Source organism: Chenopodium album, chromosome 21 (assembly GCF_948465745.1).
Source record: "Chenopodium album chromosome 21, dcCheAlbu1.1, whole genome shotgun sequence".
Classification (NCBI taxonomy): Eukaryota; Viridiplantae; Streptophyta; class Magnoliopsida; order Caryophyllales; family Amaranthaceae; genus Chenopodium; species Chenopodium album.
Genome location: NC_137854.1, coordinates 8,030,017 through 8,043,712, shown reverse-complemented (window position 1 = coordinate 8,043,712; position 13,696 = coordinate 8,030,017). Strand labels below are relative to the sequence as shown.

The window sequence follows — 13,696 nt, the reverse complement described above, 5'->3', positions numbered from 1 at the left end:
CACAAATAAACCTTATCCTGAAAATCATATTACAGTTTGTTGACCATCTCTATTCAAGCATCTTGCTACTACATCTAAGTTCCTATATATACGCATATTGATAAACATACCATACTTCACAAACAACATAAATATCATTCAAAACACTTTGTTTATTTAAAAGCCATGAATCCAACATTTACCTTTTTATTCATTTCGCTTATTCATTTCTCAATCCTTTTCCACTCCGTCTTGCCTAATAGTGTTGAGCGTGTTGCCCTCTTAGAGATTAAGTCACAAATAACCCATGACCCTCATGGAGTTTTAGACTCTTGGAATGAATCCCTTCCTGTCTGTGAATGGCAAGGTGTCTTTTGTGGCACCAAGCATCGACATCGAGTCGTTAGCTTAAGTCTTCCAAACTACAATTTGGTGGGAACTCTATCACCTTATGTAGGCAACTTAAGCTTCCTGCATACTCTTTTTTTAAACGACAATAACTTTGGAGGCCACATACCACCTCAAATTGGCAATCTAGTAAAGTTAAGGGTTCTAGACTTAGAACGTAACACTTTTGAAGGCCAAATTCCAGCCAATATATCTCGTTGCTTGAATCTTATGCAACTTCGCTTTACACTAAACAATCTTTCTGGAATTGTTCCATCTCAAATTGGCCTCCTGTCTAAGTTACAACTCTTAAAACTTGATGCTAACAAACTTGAGGGTGACCTCCTAAACAAGGTCGTCGTCAATTTGACTAGCCTGCGGGAACTGTATGCACTACGTAATGCTTTTCATGGAAGAATTCCAGACAACATTGGAGCAGCACACCAATATCTATACTATATCAGTATTTCGAAAAATAGTATTTCAGGTATTATTCCTCCTTCTTTCTACAATCTTTCTCAGCTTCAATTGATAGATTTACAATTCAATCAACTCCAAGGAACTCTTCCCTTTGATCTCGGGTTTCGTCTTCCTCAACTCTTTATATTATACATTGGAAATAATTTCTTCCATGGAAAGCTGCCGGCCTCTCTTTCAAACCTTACTAACCTTGGGATGCTTAATGCTTGTAATAACCGGTTCACAGGCAAATTCATGTTTAGTGCTAAAAATATTCCCAATTTGGAATACATAGCAGTCTGCGGTAACTATATGGGGGGAGGAGAAGCAGATGATTTAAATTTTCTACAAACTCTAGTTAACTGCAGCAACTTAGATACTTTGGAATTTTCTGGTAATAGATTTGGTGGGATGCTACCGAATTTCTTAGGTAACTTTTCCACAACACTCACTACTATTAATTTTCAAACAAATAAAATTTATGGAAGCATTCCATCAGGTTTATTTAACCTCATCAACTTAAGGATTTTGATTTTGGAAGGTAATCAAATGAGTGGAAATCTTTCACCTCAGATAGAAAGGCTAACTAAATTAGAATTATTTATCATTGATGACAATTATTTCACCGGTGAAATTCCTAATTCATGGGGAAATATGTCACGTTTGAGCTGGTTCTTGTTAAAAAACAACAAATTTGAAGGCTCAATACCAACGAGTCTTGGAAACTGTACAAATTTATTGTATTTGGAGCTTTCACAAAATAACATTAGTGGAACTATACCTCCTCAACTATTCCTTGCTTCTTCAGTGTTAGTCAACCTGTACTTGGACTACAATCAATTAAAAGGAACCATCCCGGTTGAAATTGGGCAACTGAATAATTTAGTGAATTTGGGTGTATCAGAAAATGCTTTATCCGGAGAGTTCCCTACCACCCTTAGTAGTTGCATTAGCCTTAATACATTAATGGCGGGAAAGAACTTATTCACTGGATCTATTCCTCAATCATTCAAGTCATTAGCTAGTTTGGACTTTTTGAATCTTTCTCATAATGACTTGTCTGGCACAATTCCTCAATTCTTGGCCAACTTTTCATTGTTCTTACTGGATTTATCGTATAACAACTTTGAGGGAGAGGTTCCCAAAAATGGAGTTTTTGCAAATCAAACTGGTTTGACAATTCTTGGGAATAGCAAACTTTGTGGTGGAATTCCTGAGCTCCATTTGCCAACATGTCCACCAAGTCCTACTACAAAAAGAAAGAGGGGAAAATTGTCTGTTGCAATGAATGTTATCATTGCGGTTGCTTCTTTGATTGTTGCTGTGTCGATAGTGTCGTTTGTATACTTTCTACTTCGTTCAAGGAGGAAACAGAACAAGTTGTCTCGTGGATCAGAGTTGAACTTGGTAGAGCCCTTTTCAAAAGTATCTTATGATATGCTGCTCAAAGCAACTGACAGATTTTCGGAAGCTAATTTACTTGGTGCGGGTCGTTTTGGGTCTGTTTTCAAAGGAGTCCTTGATCTAGAGAGTAACATGGTTGTGGCTGTTAAAGTCATCAGCCTTGAACAGAGAGGAGCTACCAAAAGTTTCATGGCCGAGTGTGAAGCACTAAGAAGTATCCGTCATAGGAATCTTCTTAAGATCGTCACTGTTTGCTCGAGTACTGACTTTCAAGGCAATGATTTCAAGGCTTTGGTGTATGAGTACATGACAAATGGAAGTCTTCATCAATGGATTCATACGGATCCAAATTTGAGAACCCTAAGTCTTCTTCAAAGGGTAGAGATTGCAATTGATGTGGCGAGTGCACTGAATTATCTGCACAATGATTGTGACGAACCTATCATTCATTGCGACCTAAAGCCAAGTAACATTCTTCTCAACGATGACATGGTTGCTCATGTTGGGGACTTTGGATTGGCAAGGTATCATTTGTGTGCAACTACAAATAACAGTAGCTCTGTTGCTGTCAAAGGAACAGTTGGGTATGCAGCTCCAGGTAACAAAACAATGACACAATTCCAACATGTTCAATTTGATTTTGTTTCTTTTAACAAGTGTATATTTTTTCTGCTTTGATGATAATTTTTTAACAGAGTATGGTGTGGGAAGTGTGGTTTCTAAGGAAGGTGATGTATACAGTTACGGCATTGTGTTGTTAGAGTTGATGACTTCCAAAAATCCCACTGATACGATGTTCGAAGGAGGTTTAGACCTGCATAATTATGCTAAATCAGCAACATTATTGCCTAATCAATTGATAAACATCATTGACCCAAGGCTCTTAGATGATGGAGCAGATGATGCAGGTAAAGGAAATGAAGGCGAACTTTTGGCAGAAAATGAAAGGAAAATGAAGTGCATAAAGTCTGTGGTTGAAATTGGAGTGAAATGTTCAGTAGAGTCACCACAAGGTCGAATGAAGATCGAAGATGCCATCGGAGAGTTACTGGGAACAAGGGATATTCTGCTTAAAGAACTACATATCATCCGTGCAAGGCACATTAGGTACATACTATTTACGTTAGCAAGATTTAATTGTCTGGTATCACTATATTTCATCCTTTACCGATTTTTCTAAGCTCTTTCAGGGATATTGCTGGTTAAACGTGGTATATGACTAATCTGAGGCGGCATAGGCAGAAAATTGATTCAGAGTAAGTTTTTTGGTTTAACTGTCAAATTATTATTTCGTGTAATGTATTCAAAGGCAAAATGTATAAAATTAAAGATCACTAAATAATACAGAGTATATATTAATTTTTGATTGTGGGAAAAATAAACTTTGATAAACTAATTGATTTTCCAGGTCCAGCAGTATCAAGCATGTACAACATATATCCAGCATATGCTATGTTAAGCAACTCAAAGAGAAGTTTAGTTATCGGCTTATTGGATCGGATCGCTATATTATTTGGCTAAGACAACAAGATCACGTCAAAGGTTGTTCATAGCTGCTAGTCTTCTGTTTCTAGAGTGAGTGAAGCTAGATTCATAAGATGAAGAAAATTTTTATAGAGAAATTAATTCGAAGTATCTATTTTAGCATGTACGCTTTTTTTTCTTTATTAATAAAAGCAAGATAGTTATAAACTCAATATATTTACATACATCTGCTGAACGTGTAGCGTTTCAAAATTGATATGCCCAATCAAATTTTTTTATTCTCGTTTCCAATTTTCGAATGAGCTTTTTACAAGGTTTGATACTTAAAAGTTGGTAAGCTAATGTATGATCGAAGGGCTGATAAAATAGCTAGAGTTAAAATGATTCAACATTTAATAATGTTAAACAGTGCTCTGGTTTGCTTGTCTTGGTTTGATTTTATATCTTACTCAAAGTTCAGTGAACTCGGGTGTATTTAATTTGTGGAGTTGATATTATAATGCTTGAGCTGATGATCGATTAAGCAATGAATGTAAGGGTGCGTTTGGTATAGTAATTTTAGATGTAGGAAACGGATTTAATTAAGTGTTTTCATTTCTAGTTGCTTAGTATGGGTTAAAAGTAACGAATACCATTTTCGGAGAATAACAAAATCCCCCAATTTGTTACTCTTGACAAACTAGTGGAAACAAAATACGTTTCCTTAAATCATAATCTACTCAAATTGTTTCCATTCCACTAGGATACCAAACACATAATAAGGGTAACGTTTATCATTATTACCCTTTTCCCCTACTTATTTGAATCCTTTCCGTTTCATTTACGAGGTTTATACTAAACACCTCCTAAAAGTTTATGATCTTGCTTTTCTTGTCTTCCTAGTTTTTCGTTTTGGATAAAAAAAAAAAAGTTTTAGGTATAATTGGAGTGAACTTATTTTTATTCCTATAAAAAACATTATAAAAAAAAAAGAAAAAAAGAGAGCTTATTTTTATTGAACTAGAAAAACATATAAAAATGATGATTATACTGTAATCTTATGATTTTTTACTACAATTATTTTTTTGTAATGCACAGCTAAGTATTTATTTTTGATTTATTTTTAATTCAAAAAGTTAATTAAACAGATTTTTTAAGTATTTAAATATATTTTTATCTTCCAAAAATTATTTATAATATTTTTGAAATTCTGAAAATAAACAAAATATATAGAATAATTAAAAAATAAATTTTTAATTAAAAATAAATCGAAAAACAAATAAACTCAGCTATTCATTTTAAAAAATTGTGGTAGTCAAAAGTCGACTACATTAGAATCAGCACGTCTTGTGTGCGGCCGACCACACCGTGTGACTACTTAAAGTAACCCCTATAACAATGATTAACTAATCCCTATAATACTGACTGAGTAACCCCTATAATACTGAACAAGTAACCCCTTTAACACTGACCAAGTAACCTCCATTACACTAGCGAAGTAACCCTTATAGTGGTTGGTTACACGGTGTGACCGGCCACATATAAGACTTTGTGCATTATAATTGATAAAAAAAAAAAAAAAAAAAAAAAAAAAAAAAAAAAAAGAAAAAACAAATAATTTTAATTTCCTACTTTCCTAGTAGTTTCATTGAATAATAGCAGGAATGCATGCAGCCATGCATACCGTGTTCAATGGAGTAGAAGACTTGGAAGTATATAGAGTACGTTGACGGTAGTACATGACTCGTTTTTTCTTTGTCTGCTGACCCCGATAAATGAGTTGATGACTTTCTATCAATAATAATGCTGATCTTTGTGTCTACCTCCTTAGCTACGGTAGTACGGGTCTACGGGGTACTTTTTCTTAATCTACATCAAGGTAATACAATCCTTAACATATGTAGTTAAATTGGGCAAAAAGATTATTTGTAGACAGATGAAATTAATATTATGGAATTTCTTTTTCAAGACAAAGTAAACCATTCATTAATTGACACATACATTATCTATATAATTTGAGAAAAGTAAAGATGTACTGACGTAGTATGTATTCTAGGTTTCCAAAACCCAAATCATAACATCTCTATGATTCTCCAAAATGAAAACTAAAATTATAGTTATGAAAATACAAATCGCACATAATCAACATTTATTAAAAAGATGGGAAAATTTTGAAATGCAATATCACTAAATTTCTGTTCTATTCACCTTAATTTACTACTAAAAAAATATTTTTATTAAAATTAAATAATTTTTTTTTACTTAATTTAAATTAGGAAATTTTAGAAAATAACACCTGAAAAAAACACAAATTTTGATTATAACACCACAACAAAAAAAAAAAAAAAAAAAAAAAAAAAAAAAAAAAAAAAAACTTTATAACACCACAAAAAAAAACCAAAAATTTTGGTTTCACCACCACATACTAACGCCATCCAAAAAACCGTTAGCGGGCCCCACATAGTATACATGTCAGTTATATATTGGGTTAATTAAAAAAAAATGAAAAACCCTAAAATCCTAATCCAGCCACCGTATGCACCACCGGCGTCGGTTCCTCCCACCCACCGCCTCTGTTGGTCCCCCCCCCCCCCACTGATCACCCACAACCGACGCACCACCCTAACCCTTAAATACCGTACCCACCTCAGCCTCAGCCCCGATTTAATTCGATTTTTGGGTTAGGGTTCAGGTGAGCTGAGGGCAGTTTTAGGGTTGGTGGGGGTTGGGTTTCACAACGATTCTGGGTAGGGGAGAGAATTTCGGCGACGATGATGGTGTGGGAGAGGATTTCGGCGATGTGGGTGGTATTTGGGTTGAGTGGGAGAGGATTTTGGCGGCGACGGGGGTGGTTTTTGGGTTGGTGTGGGAAGGCTTTCGACGACGTGGGTGGTTTTCGGGGGGGGAAGGCAAAATTCGGCAGTGTGGGAAGGTTTTCGGCGACGTGAGTGGTTTTGGTGGGGGGAGATGGGTGCCGGCGACCTGGATTATGGTGTTGGTGGCCGAGACAAGGCGGGGCCGGTGGTGGGGCTAGCTGGGTTAGGGACTTTCTTTTTTTTTAATTATTTTTTTCTTTTTTTTATTAATTCATTTTTTAATTATATAAACCTATAGGCTATTGACACGTGTCAAATTATGGCCCCACTAACGGATTCCATCCAATAATCCGTTAAGTGGTTGTGAAACCAAAATTTTTTGGTTTTTTTTAGTGGTGTTATAATAAAAGTTTTTTTCAGGTGTTATTTTCTAAAATTTCCTTTAAATTATTTTATTGCACTTAAAATTACTTTTACTGAATATAAAAAAATTGATAGTTTTTGGTGTTTAGAGAGCCACAAGAGCGGTTGATGAGACCGGGAGGGAAAGGCTAACCACTTGAGCTATCCCTGACTCTCCTAAAAAATTGATAGTCAATGTTATATACTTTGTATATTGACATCAGATCGTAAAGTGACAATACAAATTATTATGATGTCCAAAAAAAAAAAAAAAAACCTAGAAATATTATCAGATTTATCACTAAATGTCTTGATAACAACTTTTTTTTTAGTAATAAAATAGATATAGTTAGTGTAGGATTTATTATTTTTTTTTAATTAAAAGGGTGGTAAATTTAGTCTGACACAGTCTTAAATACAGTGGTCTAGTCGGGCTGATGATGCCACGACCCCATTTTCAAAAAAAAGAAAATTTTTTTAAAAAAAGAGGTTTAATTTTCGTTAGCGTATAAAGATACCGTAAAACGTTTAAATACATTACATAAAAAATATATATCACAAAGTTAAGAGATGGTTTACTGGTTGTTGGGCCTTAAATAAGGCTTAATTGTACTTTGATTATCGAGGATCACATAACTTACAATTGGGGGTTCACCAAACATCCTTTTTTTTTTTTTTTTTTTGATAATTTTCTCAATATGCAACCAACTTATAAAAACTACTCTTTTACCATATAAGAATAATTGTCTTGTCCATAACAAAAATATATACTCGTATTAAGCAATTTGCCCCCCCCCCCCCAAATAATAAATCCTGGCTCCGCCACTGTCTTAAGCTAACAGAGTTTGTGCACAGTTGTTGCCTTGTTGGCATAAAAAGGATGGATACCGTGCTCAATGGAGTTAATAAGTAATTTAAATGAACAATGTAGTGAGACTTCAATAATCACGGGTCTTCATTGCTCCATAAGATGAGGTACCTTAGTTACCCTCTTCGAAGGTAGTCTCTTGAGTCTTGACTACGATAGACCACACGTTTGAACATTCTATATTTCTATTCTTTACCGCGTCTTGGTACTACAACTTATGTGCTTATATAAGTGCACATTGATACGCATACTACGATACCAATAAGCCTATTCTACTTCTTGAAATAATTCATATATATCAAACTTAGTTATGAATCTCATTTTTTCCTCTCTAGTCATTTTGTTTATCCATTTCTCAAACCTATTTTACACCGTCTTGCCTACAAATAATGTAGACCGTGTTGCCCTCTTAGCAATTAAGTCCGAAATTAGTGAGGACCCTCGAGGGGTTTTGAGCTCTTGGAATAACTCCCTCCCTCACTGTCAATGGTCGGGTGTTACTTGTGGTGTTAAGCATCCACAACGAGTCGTTGAATTAGATCTTGAAAACAACGGTTTGGTGGGCCAAATTAAAAAAAAGTTAATAAGTTAAACAATTAAAAGTGAAGTACATTAAGGGCCAAATTGGTTAATAATCAACCACAATTATCATGCTTAAAATTATTCGGTAATCAATCATAGTATCGTCCAGTATGATACTGAATTAGTAAAAATCAACCATAATTATCTATTTAGTTGAGAATACACACTAAAGATGGGATTATTAGACAATAAATTAAAACTAAATAATTAACAGCAAACCGCCAAAGCTGAAATCGTTAAAATAAAGTTTTCTTATTTTATGTTGTACTAGTTATGGAGCCCCCGCGCGCGCGATGCGCGCGCTTCGTATGGTGAATCGGAAAAATTTAGTTTGGCGCTTAATGTTAATGTGTAATTAATTTGTTGTATCTTGACATAGTGTTTGTTGCATTTTATAAATACAATGTTATCTGATAGAGTATAAAACATATTCCTGGGCCTCAACCATCAGCTTAAGCTTTTGGTTGAGATGGTCCACTAACATGGTATCGGAGCCATCGTGACACAAAGGTCACGGGTTCGAATCTTATCCGCCCCTCCTTCAAAGTGGAATTAATTCGCACCAGGTATGGGTGGACCTGTGTTGCATCCACATTTCAAGCCCAAAGGGCCTTTCATGTGAGGGGGAGTGATAGAGTATAAAACATATTCCTGGGCCTCAACCATCAGCTTAAGCTTTTGGTTGAGATGGTCCACTAACATGGTATCGGAGCCATCGTGACACAAAGGTCACGGGTTCGAATCTCATCCACCCCCCACTTTCAAGTGGAATATTAAGCGCAGGGTATATGAGGAGGGCCCATGCTGCATCCACACTTCTAGCCCAACGGGCTCTCGTGTGAGGGGGCGTGATAGAGTATAAAACATATTCCTGGGCCTCAACCATCAGTTTAAGCTTTTGGTTGAGATGGTCCACTAACATTATCATTAATATAGTACCGTCCAGTATGATACTGAATTAGTAAAAATCAACCATAATTATCTATTTAGTTGAGAATGCACACTAAAGATGGGATTATTAGACAATAAATTAAAACTAAATAATTAACAGCAAACCGCCAAAGCTGAAATCGTTAAAATAAAGTTTTCTTATTTTATGGCGTATAAGGGTTTTTTTGTGGATATATATTCATTCACTTTCAAGATTGAACTGTATTATATACTTGTAGAGTTGTATAAACTATAAAGGCAAAAGCAAGGTTTAGATCAGTCAACAATAAGTGAAAATTCACAGACCCGTCACTTTGTATACACTTGAAAATAAATTTTCCACCACATACCTGATTAATGAACCTACTTTGTCAACAATAATTTAGACTTTGTTATATTTATCTTATTTTCACTTTTTTTTGACTTTGTCAACAATCCACAGACCCGTCACTTTGTATACACTTGAAAATAAATTTTCATAAACTCTTAGTAATTGATTAGGCTCTTAGCAATTAAAGACGCGAGTCTGTGGATTGCCGTGTGCTTTACTGCTTGCAAGGCCTCAATCTTGTCTTGGATAGTTCCACGAGTATGTGGACATGTAAATTTCCATCCAATTAAATTAGTATTATTATCTTCCTACTACGAGCAAGTTCCTGTCCTACGTAAGTCCTATATAATGTAGTATATATATGTGTGGATATTAACTCATAAACATACTACACACAAATAAACCTTATCCTGAAAATCATATTTGAGTGCCATGAGTCCCTTTTTCAGTTTGGTATTCGTTTTTGTTACTCATTTCTCAATCCTTTTCCAATCCGTCTTGCCTAATAGTGTTGAGCGTGTTGCCCTCTTAAAGATTAAGTCACAAATAACCCATGACCCTCATAGAGTTTTAGACTCTTGGAATGAATCCCTTCCTATTTGTGAATGGCATGGTGTCTTTTGTGGCACCAAGCATCCACATCGAGTTGTCGATTTAAATCTTAAAAACAATAATTTGGTAGGAACTCTATCACCTTATGTAGGCAACTTAAGTTTCCTTCATGTACTAAATTTATACAACAATAGCTTTAGAGGCCACATACCCCCTCAACTTGGAAATCTTGTAAAGTTAAGGAGCCTAGTATTAGAAAACAACGCCTTTGAAGGCCAAATTCCTGCCAATATATCTCGTTGCTTGAATTTGGAGGCCCTCGGCCTAGCAGTCAACCATCTTTCTGGAATTATTCCATCTCAACTCGGCCTCCTTTCCAACTTGAAATTTATCACACTTTTTAGCAACCAACTTGAGGGTGATCTCCTCAACAAGGTAGTCGTAAATATGACTTCCTTGCAGATGCTATCTGCGTCTAGCAATCCTTTTCACGGAAGCATTCCAGACAGCATTGGAGCAACACACAAATATCTACGCTATTTCGCTATAATTAATTGTAGTATTTCAGGTACTATTCCTCCTTCATTTTACAATCTTTCTCAGCTCCAACAGGTTGGTTTAGAATTTAATCAACTCCAAGGAACTCTTCCCTTGGATATTGGGGTTCGTCTTCCTAAACTCACCAAGTTCCACATATCTGAAAATTTCTTCCATGGAAAGCTCCCAGTCTCCCTCGCAAACCTCACTCATCTAGAAGGATTTGGTGCCTATTCTAATAATTTCACAGGCAACATGTTTAGTGCTAGAAATATGCCTAATTTATTATACTTAGAGATTTATCAAAACAATTTAGGGACAGGAAGAGAAAATGATTTAGATTGTCTACAAACTCTTGTTAATTGCAGTAAAGTACAAGGGTTGCAATTTTATGGTAATAATTTTGGTGGGATGCTACCGGAGTCTTTAGGTAACTTGTCCACGACAGCACTCACCTCAATTGATTTTGGAAATAATGAAATTTATGGAAGCATTCCGTCAGGGCTTTACAACCTCGTCAACTTGACGTTTTTGGATTTGCAAAGTAATCAACTGAGTGGGCATATTTCACCTCAAATCAAAAAGCTCACAAAATTAGAAATATTAGACATGGATAGCAATTATCTCACTGGTAATCTTCCTAATTCATGGGGAAATCTGTCACATTTGGGTAAACTCTATTTGGCAAACAATAGATTCAAACAACTTTAGTGGAGCTCTACCTCCTCAGCTATTCCATGCTTCATCTATGATATTCATCCTAGGCTTGGGAAATAATAGATTGCAAGGAGTCATCCCGGTTGAAATTGAGCAACTGAGTAATTTGGTTTTGTTAGATGTATCCCAAAACACCCTCTCCGGAGAGCTACCAACCACCCTTGGGAGTTGCAATGAGCTTGTTGAGCTAGATATGGGAGGAAACTTGTTCACCGGGTATATCCCTCAGTCTTTCAAGTCACTAACTAGTTTGAATTTTTTGAACCTTTCTCATAATAAGTTGTCTGGTCCTATTCCACTTTTCTTTGAAAATTTTCCATTAGTAGGACTAGATCTATCTTTTAATAATTTTGAGGGTGAGGTCCCTAGAAAAGGCGTTTTTGCAAATTTAAGCGCTTTGATAATTCGTGGGAATACCAAACTCTGTGGAGGGATACCAGAACTTCATTTGCCAACATGTCCACCTAGTAATGATTCGAAAGGAAAGGGGAGTAAATTGTTTGTTGCCGTGGTTGTGATCATTGTACTAGCTTCTTTGGTTGCGAGTGTGTCTATAGTGGCATTAGTGTACTTCCTACTTTGTTCAAGGAGGAAACAAAACAAACCATCTCAAGGATCCGAGTCGAATTTGATAGAGCCCTTCTCGAAAATATCTTATGACATGCTTCTCAAAGCTACAGATGGGTTTTCGGAAGCAAATTTACTTGGTGTAGGTCATTTTGGGTCTGTTTATAAAGGGGTCCTTGATCATCAAGAGAGCAACATGGTTGTGGCTGTTAAAGTTATCAGCCTTCAACAGAGAGGTGCTACCAAAAGTTTCATGGCAGAGTGTGAAGCATTAAGAAGTATCCGTCATAGGAACCTTCTTAAGATTGTCACAGTTTGCTCGAGTACTGACTTTCAAGGCAATGATTTCAAGGCTTTGGTGTACGAGTTCATGACAAATGGAAGTCTTCATCAATGGATTCACACGGATACAAATTTGAGAACCCTAAATCTACTTCAAAGGGTAGTGATTGCAATTGATGTGGCGAGTGCACTGGACTATCTGCACAATGGTTGCGACACTCCTATCATTCATTGCGACCTAAAACCAAGCAACATTCTCCTCGATGATTCCATGGTTGCTCATGTTGGGGACTTTGGGTTAGCAAGATTTCATTTGCGTGCAACTGAAAATAACAGTAGCTCAATAGCAGTCAAAGGCACGGTTGGATATGCAGCTCCAGGTAATTAATATGAAATAATAACACTGAAATCTAAACTTATAGTGTATTTAATTAATCATAATTTATAATTTAAGCACGTATCTTTTCTCTGCTTTGAAAAACTCTGTTTTGAACAGAATATGGCTTGGGAAGTATTGTGTCTAAGGAAGGTGACATTTACAGCTTCGGCATTGTGTTGTTAGAGATGATGACTTCAAAAAATCCCACTGATGAGATGTTCGAACGAGGTTTAGACCTTCATAGTTATGCTAATTCAGCAGCACTATCTGATCAATTGGTAAACATCATTGACCCAAGGCTCCTAGAGGATGGAGGTACAAGTGAAGGAAATGAAGGCGAAATTTTCACAAAAATTGACAGGAAACATAAGTGCATAAAATCTATCATTGAAATTGGAGTAAAATGTTCCGTGGAGTCACCACAAGATCGAATGAGGATCGAAGATGCTATTGGGGAGTTGCAAGTACTAAAGGATGCTCTCCTTAAACAACTACATGTCATTCGTGCAAAGCGCGTCTAGGTACATACTTCTAAATTTCATATCTTCTAGTATATGCCAAATTCATCACTTACAGTACTGAAATTGTTAGGCTCTTGCAGGAATCATGCATACCAAGCTAGCAGTAGAGGTATAAGAGTCATAATTAAGACTACTGTGAGACATTAGCATAAACTAAGTGTAAGTTTTTGCTTTCGATACTGTAGTATGTTCTCTGTAATACTAATATTGTAACAAAAATGCTCAAGAATACATTGTTGGGTCCAAGTATATATAAAGTTGAAATTGCTTTGTTATTTGCATGTGAGTTATCACACTTGACGAGCTCGATCGGTTTGTGTAGATAATGTGAAATCTAGCAATCTGAACATAAAATTTGTAGGAACAAGATTAGAATGTTTATGGATAAAAATAAGGAGTGTAGTGTTTTTTTTTTTACGAAATTTGACTTACTTATGATTGAAATATTGGCATGACAGTTGCTTAACGCCGACTTGAAGTTAGTGGGGGCAGCTATATAAACATTTTATTTGCCCATTT

The 13,696-nt window shown here is 35.8% G+C and overlaps 1 protein-coding gene and 1 pseudogene across 2 annotated transcripts; both read left to right on the top strand.

The window, feature by feature from the left end:
* LOC145602402 (uncharacterized) lies at positions 1-3,938 on the top strand. Its single transcript, XM_081658593.1, has 4 exons — positions 1-2,827; positions 2,925-3,336; positions 3,420-3,485; positions 3,638-3,938. The coding sequence occupies exons 1-3, from the start codon at positions 166-168 to the stop codon at positions 3,433-3,435; spliced, it is 3,090 nt and encodes a 1,029-aa protein (XP_081514719.1). The 5' UTR covers positions 1-165; the 3' UTR covers positions 3,436-3,485; positions 3,638-3,938.
* A 6,083-nt stretch (positions 3,939-10,021) lies between these two features.
* Positions 10,022-13,458, top strand: LOC145601807 (uncharacterized; annotated as a pseudogene). Its single transcript, XR_014104440.1, has 2 exons — positions 10,022-12,657; positions 12,774-13,458. The product of XR_014104440.1 is annotated as an uncharacterized LOC145601807 (transcript).
* The last annotated feature ends 238 nt before the right edge of the window (positions 13,459-13,696 follow it).

Excerpts from the sequence above, each read along its gene's own strand:
- LOC145602402 (XM_081658593.1), top strand. The coding sequence starts at position 166 with ATGAATCCAACATTTACCTTTTTATTCATTTCGCTTATTCATTTCTCA. Across the intron at positions 2,828-2,924 it reads AGTTGGGTATGCAGCTCCAG|AGTATGGTGTGGGAAGTGTG; the intron begins GTAACAAAACAA and ends ATTTTTTAACAG.